The 18,768-nt window shown below is 43.4% G+C and overlaps 1 protein-coding gene across 3 annotated transcripts in view; it reads left to right on the forward strand.

Moving 5' to 3' along the window:
• Positions 1 to 18,768, forward strand: part of Ppp1r13b (protein phosphatase 1 regulatory subunit 13B) — an 88,369-nt gene that overhangs the window by 64,153 nt on the left and 5,448 nt on the right. For 2 of the 3 annotated variants that reach the window (XM_074067054.1, XM_074067056.1), the window contains exons 5-13: positions 3,270 to 3,371; positions 5,470 to 5,644; positions 6,690 to 6,886; positions 8,955 to 9,095; positions 11,520 to 11,700; positions 13,123 to 13,242; positions 15,496 to 15,665; positions 16,030 to 16,531; positions 17,558 to 18,321. In XM_074067054.1, coding sequence (XP_073923155.1) covers positions 3,270 to 3,371; positions 5,470 to 5,644; positions 6,690 to 6,886; positions 8,955 to 9,095; positions 11,520 to 11,700; positions 13,123 to 13,242; positions 15,496 to 15,665; positions 16,030 to 16,531; positions 17,558 to 18,321 — 2,352 coding nt within the window. The remainder of the gene's footprint in view (positions 1 to 3,269; positions 3,372 to 5,469; positions 5,645 to 6,689; positions 6,887 to 8,954; positions 9,096 to 11,519; positions 11,701 to 13,122; positions 13,243 to 15,495; positions 15,666 to 16,029; positions 16,532 to 17,557; positions 18,322 to 18,768) is intronic. The other variant, XM_074067055.1, reaches the window with a different exon arrangement.

The following is an 18,768-nucleotide window of genomic DNA, read 5'->3' on the forward strand; positions in this document are numbered from 1 at the left end:
TGTAAGGTCGAGAATGGTAATGTATATAGACATTTGGACTCACTATGTAGGGTGGGAGGTTTTAGGAGACATCTTTTTATCAGCCTCACAGTCCCCATTGTGAGTGAACCCAGGATGGCTGAGTGTTGTGCATTGGAAGGTCTACTTTCATGAGCTGTTCATGAGCTTTTTGAGGTGGACACCAACCTGAGCAGTACACTTTTGCAAAAGTGCATGAGATATTCTGTGCCCTCACTGCTACTCTGGAAATGCTGCTTTTATTTCACAATGGAAATACAAGTGTAAATAAAACCTGAGTTCAGTTTCTGATGTGCATAGTTGATTTTAATAGAACCTAATTACTTCCTATGTGAGACTCTTGCATTTAGAATAGAGGCTCATGGAAAACAGCAGGAGAATGCACTTTAATGTTGCCTGCAGATTCTAGGATTGCATCAGGTATATAGAAGATAAATGAATTATCACAGTATTGTGATATTGAGTACAGATAGTTCAGTACCAGAAAATAAGTGTTCCCCTGACACCTTATAGCCTTGGGTGTGGGGCTGGCACCAGCATCAGTCCTGCCCTGCTGCATTCTGGTGTCTTGACCTTGAGCCACATGGTTTATGAACTTTCATTGCACTACTGCTTATGGCCATGGTAGGAAGACAGGAATTAGATGTCATGATGAAGGGAGTATTGCAATAGGGCCAGAAGCAGTTTGGGTTAGTAAGGTGTTGGGCAATATCTGTAGGGTAGTTAAAATGGTGAGGAGGATGTACACTCTTCAGAGAAGGACAGAATGAAAGAAATAGAATGTGGTGGGGATCTGTGAGGGAAGAGGAAGCACTGAATCACTTAGGAAGAGATGTTGGTCACTGAGTGCTGTGGCCAGGCCTGTTTCTGCTGTGGCTCACAGCCACTAAGCCTGACATTAGCTAGCAGGTTCCTGGTATAGGTCTTCCCTCAGATTTGCACTGTATATGTAAAAATGTATATTTTAGAGACCAGAGTCTCTTAATTTTCTATTTCCACAGTAGGTTTGTAGGAGTTTGGAGAAGGAGGGAATGAAGTGATGAGATGAGCAATTTATACAGGCTGGGATGAGAGTCTCTAATGCTCTGCTTATGTTGGGGTTAGGTAGGAGCAGTTAGCCCTGAGTGGGGTGGAGTAGGAGGTGATGTCATTGTGAAACCATAGGGGGAACTGGGTTTATTGGTAACATAACTGCTTTCCTGGAATCCAGATTTCAGGTGGTAAAGATGGACCCTGATCTTTGGCCCAGGTAGTGGTCCTCACCATAGGATCCTTGGAGCAGGTGGAAGTCCCCAAGGCCATGAGTTTAATCCTCAGTACCACTAAAACAAAGTATTTAAAGCTGGCACTCAGGATGTAGAGGCAGGAAGATTGCAAGTTTGAGGCCAGCCTGAGCAGATAGAGAGACTGGTTTAAAAAAAAAAAAGTATTTAAGAAGTGAAAGTTCTGGGGATGGCAGAATGACTCAAATGGTAAAGCACCTGCCAAGTAAGAGTATGGTCCTGAGTTCAAACACCAGTACCAAAAAAATAATAAAATAAAATTAAATTAAAAAGCATAAAGAAGTGAAAGTTCTGAAGGTTTTTAGAAATAACCATTGAAAATCTTCTCTTCCAACTCAAAATTCAGCTGCCACCTCGGTTGGAGGGATGACTGAAAGGCAAGAACTCTATTTGGAAGAGGTATTCAACTTTCTGGTTAAAAAATTCTGTTTCAGAGCTAGGCATCTGTGGTTCACACCTGTAATTCTAGCTACTTGAGGACTGAGATTGGGAAGCTTACCATTCCAGTTAACTCTAGGCCAAAAAAAGGTTTGTGAGACCCCAATTCAGTGTAAAAAGACTGGACATGGAGGACATGCCTATTATCCCAGCTAAGGCAGGAAACATAAATAGGAGGATTGCAGTTCATACTAACCCTATTTCCAGAATAACCAGAGCAAAAAGGGATAGAGGCATGGCTTAAATGGTAGAGTGCTGGCCTAACAGGTGCAAAGTCCTGAGTTCAAAACTTCAGTAGCCACCCTGTGGAGGCAGATACACTTCCTTCCCAATCTTTGGTTTGGCTTCTAAGACAGATGATAACTCATGCACTCCAAGAGGATCTAATAACTGAACGCATCTTCCATCCAGGAGCTGTGCTACAGGAGCTAGACTACATCTGGATCCTACCAAGATGGTGGGATTCCAGACTTGGAGCTCTGCTCTTCCTTAATGTAGAGGTCCCATGTGGCATGGAACTGGGGACAGTCTCAGGCCAGCAGTGTGCTGTCCATGAGAAGCTGCAGTCTACCAACAGCCATAAGTTTGGTGATGAGCGGCTCCCTCAATGCACTGTGTGTAGCCAAATATTTCTTGGAGGCTCTGCATTCAGGAAACCCAACTAAAAACACCAGAAATTCCACTTGTGCACACTGTGTCATTCTTAGGGCACTTTGCCCAAATGGGAAATTGTGAAAAAAAAAAGGAAAGAACGAAATACCTTTTCTTTTGCTGATTCAGAAAGCCCAATTAGTGTTAAGGAAGAAATAAGTCTTTCAGTCATTTGGACTGTTCTGGCAGACTTCTTTATTTGGTAGACGGAACAAATTTCTTTTTAAATGGAAGCTTCTATAACTTTGAAGTTTAAGATACCTAGTTTTGAAGAGTCAGGCTCCACATTGCTCCCTTAAGATCTTTAGATAAACAGAATGGGAGTTTCAGGTAAGACTTAAGCAAATCCTGATTACAGTGGGTGACAAACGATGAGATGATATTTGTCTTGGGTATCATCTGCACATTTACTTTTTTGGTTATATGTCCTTAGACATTTGACCGCCCCATTTGCTCAAATATACATAGCTTTCAAACAGAAGAATGTCAGTTATAATACACATTTCAAGTATTTGCATAATATTGAGTCCCTTATTAAATATAGTATGCATTAGAAAAACTTAAGAGGTGTGAGGGCATGGCTCAAGTGGTAGAGCACTCACCTAGCAAGTGCAAGGTCCTGAGTTCAAACCCCAGTACCACCACAAAAAAAAAAGAAAGAAAAAGAAAAATTTATTTAGAAAAACTTTTAAACCTGTTATTTATGTACATTTAATTAAAGTAGTCAACAATTAGGAAAGTTCTTATGAGAAAATAAACTAAATTATGTTTTCCTAACTTTTAGAGAACCCATCTAAAATTTAGATGTGTGTGTGTTCTAATGAGAGATGATTATGCAGATGAATGTACATACTAGTGAATGCTTTTTATTGTCTTTAGGTTGGGAATTCACGTGTTGAACTTACCCTCTCAGAACTCCAAGACATGGCAGCTAGGCAACAGCAGCAAATTGAAAATCAGCAGCAAATGCTGGTTGCCAAGGTAAGTTATAAGAACAGAAGTAGGGAAACATGGTTCAAAACCGTTCTTCAGCTGTGCTTTCAAGCTGGGGCTATCTGCATGAGTGGGTGGTGCTTGTGAGATGAGGCCATGCCAGGGAAGTACTAAGCATAAGTCTTTCCCTCTGCATGATCCCTTCAGTAATAGCATGTGCCTGTAGCTCCATGATGTAACATTGTTAGGAAGTTATGTTAGAGAGGCATCAGAGCAAGAGCTCTGATTCTACACACACACACACACACACACACACAAACACACACACACACACACCCCACCCCACCCCCCACCCCCCCCACCCCCGAACAGGAACTAGTTGGCCCTGTCCACATTGTAAACAAAATAAGAAAAAAAAAGTGATTTCTGTTGTCACCTCTCTATTTCTCTGTTCCCTGGGCTAGCTGTTCTCTACCATGTGATTGGTGTTGGTGTCCTAAAGGAGACCAGCAGACTGTGATGAAAACTCTGGCAAGTACCCTAGAAGACTGACAGCTGCTTAACAGGCTTCTGGTGTGACATGCTGTGCTCAATGTGCCAGAGTTAGCACAGTGCATGGCATGGTTAATGATTTTTCTACCCACTGAATTCTACATTTGTGTTTGAAACTCTGTAGATTTGGAATTTTTCCAAATCATGATTAAGTCATACTTGATAGACAAAAAAGGACCTATTACCCATGCCTGCTGGAAAAAATTCATGTTGTGAATGATCCTAAAATGTTCAGAACCTGCTTTAAAAAGAACCTCTAAACATTACCAATTAGGTTATTGTTGCTTTGTTCTATAGAGAAATTTCCTTAATGACAAATGACCAGTCCAGTTTATTTCACTTATTGAATGACTATGTAGTTCATTGTATTATCTGCTTTTATTAGTAGCAATGTAAGTTGTACTTGTTTTTAAAAGTCTATTAATGTTTATTGGACTTACAAAAATAAAAAACAGGCTGGGTGTGATGGTGCAAACCTGTAATTCCAGTACTCAGGAAGCTGAGGCAGGAGGATCCTGAGTTCAAGGCCTGCCTGAGGCTACATAGGGAGTTTCAAGCCAGTCTGTACTATATGAAGAGATCATATCTCAAAACAAAACAAACAGCAACAAAAAGAATAAAAAATGATTAAAATTAGGAAGTGTTTCATCCCATTAGTAAGATTTTTAATATCAAATGTACATAATATTATGTACCTATAAAGTTTTCTAATTCTGCTTATTTCCTTTTCAAATATTGATCCAAGAATATTGCTGTTTAAAAAACTTTACAGATATTTTCAGTAATGTAAATCCCAAGTTAATGCTAAATCTGAAATATTTGAGCTCATTTTCCTTACCTTAGAGTGTAGCAGGTAATGCCTACATAATCATATCTAAGCTTCTCTTTATTTAGGAATATTTTATGAGTGCACATGGGACCATGTAGATTTAAGACTGACTGTTACCTTTGAGGTATGTTTTCACATTAATAGGGAAAAAACTATTGAAAGGTATTTCATATTTCTTTTTTTTTTTAGGATTGTCCTGTTATAAATGTTCCATTGTTTCTGAAGAAAGCAAACACTTCCTTGATTGTTCAGTGTCAGTTACAAATTGGAAGTTTATCTCCTTACTGATCACCTTTTGTCTTTTCATGTAAAACCCTCTGCTGGTGGGTGTTCATTTCATTTAGGAAGTTGAATAGGGATCTTGAAAGTATAGGAGGAAGCCATTTCCAACAGCTGGCAACAAAACTAGCTGGACATGGTAGATGTGAGGAAGTGAAGAAATTGTAGTAGTTAGGGCTTGCTCCCAGCTGTGAGCCTTTCTACAGAGTATGTGTAGTCAGGTTCCCTTTAAAAATCCCCAGATTCTTACCATCTCACACATATGTATGCCCAGTAATTTCAGTTTTTTCTGAATTGATATATGCAAGATTCCTCTAATGTTCTTTAATATTTATTAAGATAGGTGATAAATGTGAGATACATTTAATTTTTAGTGTATAAGATAATCATAAGTTTATTTTTATAAACTTTAAAAAATTATTTATAAAATAAAATTACTTTGCAAATCATTCAATTTGCAAAGTTAGGTTTTTCCTTCTTTATCAGGAACAACGTTTACATTTTCTAAAGCAACAAGAGCGCCGCCAGCAGCAATCTATTTCTGAAAATGAAAAACTTCAGAAATTGAAAGAACGAGTTGAAGCCCAGGAAAACAAGCTGAAGAAAATTCGTGCCATGAGAGGACAAGTTGACTACAGCAAAATTATGAACGGCAATCTGTGTATGTGCCCACTGAGCAAGATGACCCACTGTATTCACATTCCCCAGGCCTAGAAAAAGTCAGAGTCCATCGCCCATCAGTTTCAGTCACAAATTCAGGTGGACTTTTGCTACAACAAATGCACTAGAACTTTACACTGTTACATGATCTAAAAGGATGGGGTTGGTTAGGTTAAGTGATTTTTTTTAAAGCTATACATTTCCCCCATGCCCTGCAAACACGCACACAGACACACAAAACTAGTGAAATCCAAATTAGGTTGTGTTCCAGTTAATAATATTTACTAACATCAATTTCCTGTGTTCATTTTTGTATAATTTTAATTGCACATATTTACAGAGTACAGTGTGATGATTTGATATGTGTATACGGTATATATTGATCAGATCAGGGTAGCTGGCATTTCTGTCTCCTTAAAATTAAAAAAAATTTTGATTAACGCATCATAATTGTGCATATTTTTTTTTTCTTTTTAATTGTGCATATTTATAAGGTGCAGAATGGTATTCCAGTATAGCCCTAGAGAGACATTTGAGGGGCTGCTTCAGTTCTCAGTCATTATGAGTGTCTGTTTTCATTAAATGACTTAAATTTTATTTATGCATTAAAATACACTATATAGGTGCTCACTTTTGTTTCTTTATGGACTCTTCATATTTTTTCATCAGTGCAGTTAGTGCCTACTTTATGTTACAGTGATGAGTAAGCCCTTCACAAGGCCTTTGTTCTGCTGGTGCCTGAGATTCCTAAGTGGCTTGACCAAACAAAATTGTTTGTTCTGTGTCTAGTCACATTGCTCTGTGTGATCCAAAAGCTTGTTAATGTGTTTTGGGCAGGGTAGAGCACTTCCCTAGCATGCGTGAGGCCCTGAGTTCTATCTCCAGCACTGAAAGAGAGAGAGAAAAGAAATGTTTGAGATTATGCATACAATTTAATCAAAAGTCTAGCATTAAATATTACCACAATTAGGCACAATGTATAGAAATGAAGAAGATTGAATATCAATTGAATGACTTTGTTTCTTTGTTTTGGTGGATAATTACAGCTGCTGAAATAGAAAGATTCAGTGCCATGTTCCAGGAAAAGAAGCAGGAAGTACAGACTGCAATTTTAAGAGTTGATCAGCTAAGTCAGCAATTGGAAGATTTAAAGAAGGGAAAGCTGAATGGGTTCCAGTCTTATAATGGCAAGTTGACAGGACCAGCAGCGGTGGAGTTAAAAAGACTGTACCAAGAGCTACAGGTAACTTACCTGGGCCTGGGGAATGATTGTGTAAAAATCCCCTCTTCTTTCTGGCTTTCTTCTTAGTAAAAATGTCTATTTGTGAGCTGGAAACAAATAAATAGATTCTAATTTAATAGTAGAAACAAACTATATTCGATACAAAAGAAATTTAAATAGCTTTCTTGAGATGTAATTCACACAGTATACAATTCACCTAATGTGTGCATTTTATTGTCTCCACAGAGTTGTGCATTCTATACCATAATTAGTTTTAGAACATTTTCATTATCCCAAAAAGAAGTTCCTGTACCTCTTAACCATTGCCCCTCAACTCCTGACAACTCCCTGCCAGAACCTGGCAACCAGGATTCTACTTTCTGTCTATGAATTTGCCTATTCTGGACCTCTCATATGAATGGATTTACAATATGTGGTCCTTTGTGACTGGCTTCTTTCACTTAATGTGTTTTCAGTACAAAACAACTCAGTTGGCAAGATAATAAACTAGTGTAGCATTAAGCTTTAGATATTTGAGTCTCTGTGTACACTGTATTTTGTTGAGCTAGATGCCTTTTCTTAAATCCTTGTCTCTGTCAGCTCAGGCTGCTATAGCAAAATAATCATAAATTGGGTGGCTCAAAGAACAGATACTTATTTCTCACAGTTCTGGAGCCTAGAAGTCCAAGATCAGGAGAGTTGATAGATTAAATTTCTGATAAGAGGTGGCTTCTGACAGCTGACTTTTTGCTGTATCTTCACAAGGTGGAAAGCAAGCTCTGGTGTCTCTTGCTCTTTTTGTAAGTCACATATCCATCCCATTGTCGGGTCCTGCCCTCTGACCTCATCTAAACATAATTACCTTCTAAAGACCCCTCCCCCAAATACCTCACGCTAGGTAGGTTAGGGCTTCAATGTATAATTTTAGAGGGGAAACAAACATTCAGTCTATAACATTCTGGATTTCTGTTTCTCACAACTTTTCACTCAGTATGTGCCGTTTCAAGCCAGAGACAAGTTTTGTGTTTTTATTAGTACTTGCTGAGAAAAATGTTGCATCATTTTATGAAATGAAGGTATTTAGCTACAGAGAATAAAATTACTTCTTCCTAAGTTCTTTAACATTCTTTTTACCTTTTAAGCAATTATTAAATGAGTAGAATTTTAAGGATATTTTTGGTGAGGTATGAATATATGTGATTTATTTCTAACTTTGTGGGGTTTTTCTTTTTGGTGGGACTGGGGTTTGAACTCAGGGCTTCACACTTACAAAGCAGGTGCTCTATGCATTCCAAAGTGTATTTTGCCACTAGTCTGATGCATACATGCAGGTTGTGTGTGCATCTGGAGTTTACCAAGACAATACCTAATCTTCTGTGTAGAGTGCATTCTGGTATTGTCTTTTCTCTCCTGTTTCATTTTTTAAAATACTATTTACAACCCACTGAAATATGATTGCTCTTTTGGGCATTTTAGGTTATCTTTGAGTGAGCTTCCTACTGCCTGTGTGGTCTGGTTCCTCATTTGGTGGCTTGGTGTGGAAAGACTTGTTTTCTGAGTTCTGAGAGGACCCTTGCAGGGGCTTCCCCAGAGTAGTTTTCCCCAGGGATCCAGGCTTGATCTCATATATACTGTGGGCCCTGGCCCCTATATATGCTTTATTTAAAGCATGTAGTTGTAGGCATTTGTTCTTTGTTCTATCAGAACTCTGTTCTGGTTTGGACATGGTGGCACATCACTCAGGTGGCAGAAGCAGGAGAATCATGAGTTCAAGATTAGCCTGGGATATACAGCAAGAACCCTCTCTTAAAAAAACCAAAGGCCAGGGAGTTGACTCAGTGGCAAGTAGTGCATACTTGCCTAGTATGCACAATGCCCTGGGTTTGATCTCTAGTACCATAGTCTTATTTTGGCTTCCCCCTTGCCATACCTATAAAATACATAGCACACAGGTGGCAGTGCATGTGTGTAAGCACATGCAAACTTAAGGCTATTTTTTCTTTTCTTTCTTTTTTAAAAATCTCCCTGGTAATGAAGAATTTGACTTTTAATTAACACAGATCTTAAAGTTGTATATTCTGTTTTGCAGATTCGTAACCAGCTTAACCAGGAACAGAATTCAAAACTCCAGCAGCAGAAGGAACTCTTAAATAAGCGCAACATGGAGGTGGCCATGATGGACAAGCGAATCAGTGAACTGCGTGAACGACTTTATGGCAAGAAAATTCAGGTGTGTGAAAGGGAAAATGTCTGTGAGATAAACTGCTATCAGTGGTTCATCTGAAAGCAGATGACATCACTGCTTGCCATCACTAAATGGCATCGTGGTCTTTTAGTTTGTCACAGTTGACAAAACATAAATTGGCCATAAACCCCAAAAAACGACAGTAGGAGAAAGTTCACATTCCCAAAGACTCATTACTTCTTTGTGTGTGGGGTTGGAACTACACCCAGCCTGGGTTTGGCTTCCTGTCCCCTCCTTCCTGTGCATAGGGGTACTGTTGGCCCTGGAGTTGGAGCACTTGGCTTGTTCCATGTTTTCACAGTTTAAGCTGCCACTTTGGGCAAATTCTTTGACCTTTCTGGCCGCATGTCTTTGCTGTAAAGGAATCTGTTCTACCTACCCCAGGTGTTGTAAGGATTCTTAGAAATAACCCATCTGGAAGAGTTTTGAAAGCTGGAGCAAAAGGCCATATAAGGGATTATACTTCAAAAAATATTTAGAGCTGGGCACATGTGACTTTACCTGCAATCCTAGCTACTTGGGAGGCTGAGATCAGGAAGATTGTGGTTCAAGGCCAGCCCAGGCAAAAAATTCTTGAGACCCCATCTCAACCAATAGCTGGGCAGTGGCGCAAGCCTAATCCAAGCTATGCCTGAAGCTGAGATCAGGAGGATTGTAGTTTCAGATCAGTGAGACCCCATTATCCTTTCTCTTTAACCAGAGAGTTTGAAAGGTCAGTCAGTCAGCGACTTGTCGAACTATCGTTCAGATGATGGTTTTATTTTTCTCTCAAGATTAGCAACACAGGTCACAATAGAGATGATAATGCACCCAGTCTCTATGCTCATCTACATTACATTCTTTAAATGGTGTAGGGCTTAGAGCTTTCAGAGAAACAGAATCATTAGTGTGTGGGTGTGGGGGTAGAGAGACAGAAGGAAAGAGAGATACATGTTCAGTAATTGGCTTGTGTAACAATGGAAGGTGGCAAGTCTGAGCTGCAGGGCAGATCCACAGCCTGGGAACCCAGTGGGAGCTGATGTTGCAGCTCAAGTCCAAGGTCATGGGACTGCTACATAGTCCCCTCTTGCACACTGAGGGAACTCAGTCTTTTTCTCTTAAAGCCTTCCATTGATTTGATGAGATCCACCTACCCATGGACCCACCTACCTTTACTCAAGACTTTACTGATTTGAATGTTAATCTTATCCCAGAAATGCCTTCACAGGGCTGGGCCTTGTGATACATTCCTCTAATTCCAGCTACTCAGGAGGATGGTGGTTCAAGACCATCTGGGCAAAAAGTTAGCAAGACCCCATCTCAACCAATAAGTCAGGTATGGCAATGTATAGCTGTAGCTCCAGCTAGGTGAGACACAGTAGGAGGATCAAAGCCCAGGCTGGCCCAGGCAAAAACTCAAGACTCTATTCAGAAGATAAAACACAAAGGGCTGGTGGGTGTGGCTCAACTTGTAGAGCACCTTCCTCACAAGCATGAGGTCCTGAGTTCAAACCACAGTACCACCAAAAAAAATTAAAATGCCTTTACAGCAGTGTCTAGACAGGTATTTGACCAAATATCTGAGTACCATGACTTTGCCAAGTTGATGCATGAAATTAATTGTTACTAATTTGTTACTAATGGCTAGTTCTGTTCTACTGGCTACTTCAGAGATCTTCTTGAAGAACTTAGTGCCTCTGTAGAGATGTGATGCCACCAGAAGGTTCTAGGTACTTTTATGTTGTTGTGAAAGTTGTGCACATCTCCCCAAAATAAGATGTGCTTCTGTACCCAGAATCTTACAGATAGTTGCAGGAGGCCACAGATCCCCCTTGGGAGTCAGTAATTTTTAGTTAGAATCCCATTATAGACCCTTTTGTTCTTGGGCAGCATTGTGTGGCCAGTGTCCTTTGTCTGTGGCTGTGTCCTTGCTCATAAAGGTAGAGTTGTCCTCAGGCCAAGGGCATCATCAGGATCAGAGCTTTACCTGGGCACCTTGCCCTGCTTCCTGACAGCAACTCTTACCCTGACTTTATAGACATAGGCACAAAGGCTCAGAAAGGTCAAGTCACTGGCCCGTGGCAGAGCAGGATTTGAAGCTGTGCTCAGAGTGCAGCTGTGACCAGTGCCTCTGCCCACGCAGGGGAGGGAGAGCATCCCCAGTGAGAGGGAGGTAGTTCATCAGCAAGTGGGAGCTGTGCTGCATCTCATTGGCTCCTCCTTGTTTTCACCTGTGAGCAAGTGCTACTGGAGAGAGTGGTTCTGTGGACTATGGACCAAGTCTTTCTCTCTAGGCTCCCACTTCTAGATGCTGGTCTTTCAGGGTGACTGTCGAATGGGAGGTTTCTGTCTGAGCTAGCAGTCTGTCACTGGCCTAGCATTTCTTTTAATTTAGGAGAATCTTGACTCTCCTTTCTTCCTGATTTGCAGCTGAACCGTGTGAATGGTACATCATCGCCACAATCCCCCCTGAGCACATCTGGCAGGGTCGCTGCTGTAGGGCCTTACATCCAAGTTCCCAGTGCTGGGAGCTATCCTATCCCGGGAGACCCTGTAAAGCCCCAGTCTCTCACCATCACCTCAAGTGCTGCCCATGGAAGATCAAAATCTGGTGAGTGGCCCTGGCTGTCTTCTCTGAACAGTGTGTGGGAGGGGAAGAACCCTTGGAGGCAGTAGCAGCCCCACCCATGTCAGACTGCAGGCTCAGGTTCTCCCTGAGGCACCTGGTCTTTTGGGACGTTGTTTGGAGAGCCATGTGCCGTCACAAAAATAATGATCCTAAAATGAGAACAAATTCTCTTTACTATCTGAAGGTCTCTGTCTTGGGTTTTCAAAACAAATGATGAATTAAAACTGCTACCCCTCTCAGAACACAAGGTTTTTTTTCCCCTGAGGGCACTCAGCAGCCAGCAGTGGATGCCTCACTGTATTCTTCATAGGCCTGCTGCTTGTGGCCAGGTAGGGGCCACCTCTTTGTAGACAGAGCTCTGCAGCTGGTCTTTACTTTTTCCATTCTGCACAGTCTTTAATTGATCAGGATGTCCACAAACCTTGAACTGGGAGTGTAGCTCAATGCTAGTGCATGCACAAGGCCCTAGGTTCAATCCCCAGCAACATACACACACACACACACACACACACACGAAAATCCACAAGCCATTACTTTGGCTTTTGCACAGTTGTGCTGTGTGGTGATTTGGGCTTCCAGTAACATGCTTGGGCATAGCTTATTGCATAGTGTTCCAGCCAGACAGAGAGTGGCTATGCATGGCACATATGATTGTTTGTTAAACCAGCACATTAAAAGTCAGGACTTAACAGTAACTTTTCTTGTGACTGGGGTTGACTTATTTCCCTGTAACACAGTATCAGGAATCCATATCCTGACATATTGAGACAGTCTTTCATTTATGAAAACAATATTGCTGCTCTCCTGCTGTCATGCCTATCCTTTTTTCAGGATTGGTAACTGGTTTGTGCTGGTCTTTCCTTTGTGTCACTTTCTCTTGCTTGGCACTTACTGTTGCATAGTGACACATCTGTTGCTCCTACTGGGGCTCCTACCAAATTCAGCAAGAGGAGGACTTCCCCAGCCCTTATGGTCAAGTCCCAACTCAAATCTTTTTATGACCGACAACCTCTCAGCAACCACACAGGGCCTGATGTCAATGAGAAGCCCCTTGTCACAGTGGTTTTTGATGAGAAGGAGTAGTAGGACTGGATGTTGGTCTGTTACAATGGCAGGTAATTAGCACTGCCAGCATCTTTTCCTGTTGACGTCATTGTTAAAACTTAGAAGCTGAAAATGTCACTACTCTCTACTCCCCCTGTGCGGGTGTGTGCTGTGCTGCTCACAGAGTTGCCAGAAGAAGCCGCCTTTACAGAGCCCTCACCCAGCCCTTCCACTGTGGTTTAAAGAAACTGGACATAGGAAGCCTGTGTCAGCCCGAGATGGGGGCAGAATCTTACCTGTGGAACTAGGATGGGAAACCTCCTGATGGGGACACTAACCCCTCATTGTTGGCTGTCCTAGTTCTGTGTCACACAGATGGCCATGGTAGACCCAGAGTGAACAGCATGTGGACAGTGTCAGACCTGGACATCGGGCCTGACTGCAGCTCCTCACGGCACTCTGAAAGCCCACGTGTAAACCGTATGTTGGCTGACATACTTAGTGGGGCACTTTTGATCTCCTGTAACAACAATCATTTGAATCAAAAACAATCATTTGTTTTTTCCAAACTGACAAAGGGCTGTTCATCATACCTAGACTTGAAAAACAGCACCATCTAAATATACCTGCCCTTTCCTTTATAGACAGGTGTGGAGTTCAGCCCTCCCTTCCCACAAGCATCCACAGTAAGGGTATTTGTTTGTTCATTTGTTTGGTTTTCCAAAGTTAAGATGAACTGCTAGGTATGATGGTATATGCCTATAATTCTAGCAATTGGGAGGCTGAGACAGTAGGATCACAAGTTTGAGGCTAGTCAGGGCAACAGAGCAAAACCATGTCTAAAAAAGAATTAAGATTATTTTCGGAGTTCATTATGAGATGTTCAGCGGAAGCATTTTCCATCCATAACTGAAGGTAATTGTCCCTTTATAATAAAAGTAAGTGACCTTCTATACTTACCTTGTCCTGAAGAAAGGAAAAGAGTATTTCTTAGTCTCCCCATGGCTGTTTTCTGTAAAAACAGAAAACAGGGTTTCAGAAGCCAGGTGACCCAGAGATTGCACAGAAAATCCAGGTCTCTTGGCCTACCCCCTGGAGCTTCAGAGAGGCCTGCTTTTTCTGGTCATCCCAGAGTTTTCATCTTAATGTCTCTGGTGAGTTTCTTGGAGGCCACACATACTCCAAGGCTAAGAGTCAATTAAGAGAGGGTGAAAATGCACACATTTGTAGCTGAAGAAGACTTATTGGCCACATGGAGGAAGGTGACAGCTTGCGTTGGGTCTTGGAATGCATTGCCAGAGCTATGTGCCTAGGCTAGTACAGTCTTGGAGCCCTGCTTCCAGGAGTGACATTCATCACTGTAGTGATCAAGTAGCATTGCAGTGAGTACAGCCTATTTGTAGCAGGTCAGGTTGACTGTGAAGCAGGCTGTGTGTGGATGCCACAGATCAGACCAGCCAGGGCACCCAAAGGCAGCTCATCCTTACTGCACAGCGCTGACCTGGGGGTCCTGTGCCCTAGGGATTGTGCAGGAACTTGCCTGAGCAGCTTACACTTCAAATGATTTTTGGTTTTGCTCAAGCATTGTGTGAAGACAAATGACTTTTCTTTTTTGGAGGGAGGGGTAGCACTGGGGTTTGAACTCAGGGCTTTGCACTTGCAAAGCAGATACTACAGCTTGAACCACATCTTCAGCCCATTTTTTCTGATTATTTTGGAGGTGGGATTTTGTAGACTATTTGCCTAGGCTGGTTCAGAACCTCAGTCCTCCCTATCTCAGCCTTCCAAGTAGCTAGGATTACAGGTGAGTCACCAGCACCCATCAAGACAAATGATTTTTCTGATGTGGCTTAGTTTTCCCTCCTGCCTTTGCTGATTCCTGTCTGTCCCCAACTGTTGGTGGTAGGGAGTATACTATGTCAGGGCAGCTCCACACCTATGACTGTTGAAGAAAAGCAGGGGCCCAGTTTAGGGCATACAGCTGACTCACAGATGCCATATGATCTAGGGTCACTGCATGTGACCCTGTGTGACCAGGAAGCACCTCAGCACCTTTTTCAGTTTGGAAAAATCTCTGTTTAAATAAATAAATAAATAAACAAACAAACAAACCCTATATTTTCAGTGGCTTTCCTGGAAACTTGAGGTTGATGACTGGCTTTCTAATCACTGCAACAGAATGACAGCTGTTCCTCTTGCTGCCAAATCAGAGGGAGTTTGTACTGGCCTCCTGTGTTCACACACATTATTTCAGAGGCAAAGACTTCCTCACATGAAAGAAATTTTATTTTAATCATGGAAGTAGTACAGGTCAAACCTGTTATGAAGTCAAAAGATAAATCTTTTTATTGCTGTACATAATTGTGTTTATAAAGAGCATTTGAAAAGTAAGTGCAGTGCTTACTGTGTTCTGTGGTGTGTCTGTAATGGACTTGGCCTGTACTCCTTTGGACTGCAGCTTGTGCTGCACAGCTAAGCTTGTGGTCATGAGTTGCTGGCCACACTGGCCAGAAGGTGCCTGCAGAGTTTGCCCCTTGAGTTTGTAGCATGGTTCTGTGGATGCTGGAGCAAGTTAGTAGTGCATCACGCAGGTGGTGGTTGACTGTTTGGCTCATGGAGCTCCCTCCCAATGTGAAGTGCCATTGCTACTTTTGTTTCTGGCAGGGTGTTACTCTTAAGTTGGTTCAACTAATTTCAAGAGAAATTTTACCTAAATTCTGTGTTCTTTTCAAGCTAATGATGGAAGCTGGCCAACATTAAAGCAGAATTCTGGCTCTTCGATGAAGTCAGCGCAGATGGCCAGTACAGAGTGGAAGGACCCAGGCGTGGAGGGAGCCCTCAAGCAGGGTGCAATCTCAAGCCAACCTCTGCCCTTGTCAGCACTGGGAGCCACAGAAAAGCTGGTAGGATGTCATCCTTACCACAAAGCCCCAGCCAGACTAAAGACCCCTTCCACCTTAGTCTTAAGCTCAGGTATGAGACATCATGAGGTAAATTAATCTTGTTAGTGTCCACCATACACCCAGAGTCCTGGAGAGCTACTGGACCTTTGGAGCCTGAGTAGTGCACAAGTACAGGTGCCTGTGGTCAGGGCTTTTGCCTCAATTTTGCAGACAAATGATGAGTCCTACAGTGTGCCCCATGTCTCGGCCACAAGCTGATTTGAAGGATACAAATTCTAATGTGTATTCTCTTGCATCCGTAGGTGGGAATATGCTTAACTTTTCAAGGAATGACTTTGTTTTTCTTCTTAACATCTAAATTTAGGGCATCGAGATTGGGAAAGGGCCACCTCCCATGCCTGGCGTAGGCAAGCCACTGCCTCCTAGCTATGGGACTTACCCAAGTCCTACACCTCTGGGCCCTGGGTCAACAAGCTCCCTGGAGAGGAGAAAAGAGGGCAGTTTGCCCAGACCCAGTACAGGTGTGCCAAGTCGGCAGAAACCTGCCCCACTGCCCCCGGCAGGCAGCGCCCCCCAACCTGGCTCCTCGCAGCAGATTCAGCAGAGGATTTCGGTACCGCCAAGTCCCACCTACCCACCAGCGGGGCCACCTGCATTTCCAGCTGGAGACGGAAAACCTGAACTCCCACTGACGGTGGCTATTAGGCCCTTTCTGGCTGATAAAGGGTCAAGGCCACAGTCTCCCAGGAAAGGACCCCAAACAGTAAATTCAAGTTCCATATACTCCATGTACCTCCAGCAAGCCACACCACCTAAGAATTATCAGCCAGCCGTGCATGGCTCCTTAAATAAATCAGTTAAAGCAGGTACGTGGGGTTTATATTTTCCTTCTCAGGAAATTATACCTTAATTAAGAAAATATTGATCCTTGAATGCTACTTAAGATAAAACATAATTCTTACATAAAATATAGACTTGGTTGTCTGTGGATGGGAGAGACAGACAAATGCATGGAGCAATTTTGCAGATGGATCATAGCTCTGTGACTTCAAGCGCCCATGTCGCTTTACTACTTAGGAAATGCAACCTTGTAGAAGGGTGAGACTTCAGGAATTTCCTTTTTCCTCCTGCTTCACGGTAACTTGTACCAGTATCTATCCAGTGAGCAGAGGTGTGCTTTGCCGTCTGGCCCTCCAGACCTCCTGGCTGTGGCTGAGCCAGACTGTGTGAGAAGGACATCTACTGCTGAAGAGCCTTCCAGAGTCCTTGTGGAAGAGAGCCTGGTGTGGATGATGGAGCACAGGCTTTTCTAGGAAGGCAGATGAGAGAATGTAGCTTAGTTTCATACATCCCACAGATGCTGAAGGTATTTTGCACCCTGGCCAAAGGATCTGTGGGCCAGGTCTAGGTTATGGCCTCTTCAGACATCTTTGGGCATCAGCTGCAGCATCCAGACTTGTAGTTCAGGTTTTTGCAGGTGCACCAAGCCATCTCCTGCCAGGAATCACTCAGGCAGTGTGCAGTGTTACCTGTGCGCAGGGTTGTGGGCCATCAAGTCAAACCGTCCTGCTCTGAGAAGTCCCTTTCTGTTACCTCAGTCCAAGACTCAGATGCAGGTTTACTGGTTTTGCTTTTTCCTAGGCCAGAAAACAAGGCAGGCTTGTTTAGGGCAGGGAAATTTAGGCTAGCAACCTTTTCTTTTACAGTTTTGGAAACCCAAATAAAAAAACAGATACAAAAGGAGCTAGTAGAGAGTTTCCTTGGGGGTTTTAAAATCAGAACTCAGCAGCAAGAAGCAGAAGAGCCCAGGTCTTGTGGAGTCGGTGCCCAGGGACTAGACTCTAGTCCCAGCAGACAAGCTGAAATTGCTGTGTCTCTCATGTCTCCTACAGTGTATGGCAAGCCCGTCTTACCATCAGGGTCAACGTCTCCATCGCCCTTACCATTTCTTCACGGATCGTTGGGCACATCTCAGCCTCAACCATCCTCAGAATGTGCTGAAAAAGAGCCAGAGCAGGAGGGCCCCACTGCTACTGGAGAAGGCAGTGCAGTGGAGAGTCTGCCACGGCCACTCAGCCCCACCAAGCTCACACCCATTGTGCACTCGCCATTGCGCTACCAGAGTGATGCGGACCTGGAGGCCCTCCGCAGGAAGCTGGCAAATGCACCCCGGCCTCTGAAGAAGCGCAGCTCCATCACGGAGCCAGAGGGCCCTGGAGGGCCCAACATCCAAAAGCTGCTATACCAGCGCTTCAACACCTTGGCTGGTGGCATGGAAGGCACCCCTTTCTACCAGCCCAGCCCCTCACAGGACTTTGTGGGCACCTTGGCCGATGTAGATAATGGAAATACCAATGCCAACGGCAACCTGGATGAGTCCATTCCTGCCCAGCCCACAGCCCCACTCCCTGATGAGCCTGCCCCATCCTCAGATGCCAATGATAACGAGCTACCTTCTCCTGAACCAGAGGAGCTCATCTGTCCCCCAACCACCCATCAAACTGCTGAGCCTGCAGAGGACAATAACAACAATGTGGCCACAGTCCCTTCCACAGAACAGATTCCAAGCCCTGTGGCCGAGGCCCTGTCTCCAGGAGAGGAACAGATCCCTCCATCACCTCTTTCCCTTGTTGTCCACCCTCCAGCAGCCTCTGTGGTAGGTATCCTTGCTAGATCAAAGCCAGGCCTTCCTCAGCACCTGCGTGGTTAATCTGTGTAGGAGCAGGAAGAACCAGGCATATTCCTGCTTTCCACAACTAGGCCTTGGGGTGGGAATGAGGGGACACAAATCAAGGGGTACAAAGGATGGTGCACTGTGCCCTGATGAACTGTTACTGAAATCCAGAGAATAGGCAACTAGGAAGAATGGACCTTCTAGATAGAGGCCCCTGAAGAGGTCATGTTGATCTCTGAAGAGCAGAGAGGGATCAGGCTTGATGTCAGGGAATCCTCTGCAAGGCCGTCTTGGTGGATTCTCTGTGCCACAGTTGGAAAAGCCCCACAGCATGTCCCATAGGGATGAACTGCAGACTCTTGGGGTCGGCATCCAGCTCAGCAGCACAGCTGTTGCAGACTATACAGGTCTTCCCAGGAGTGGTACTGG

The sequence above is a fragment of the Castor canadensis genome, chromosome 3, assembly GCF_047511655.1.
Source record: "Castor canadensis chromosome 3, mCasCan1.hap1v2, whole genome shotgun sequence".
Lineage (NCBI taxonomy): Eukaryota > Metazoa > Chordata > Mammalia > Rodentia > Castoridae > Castor > Castor canadensis.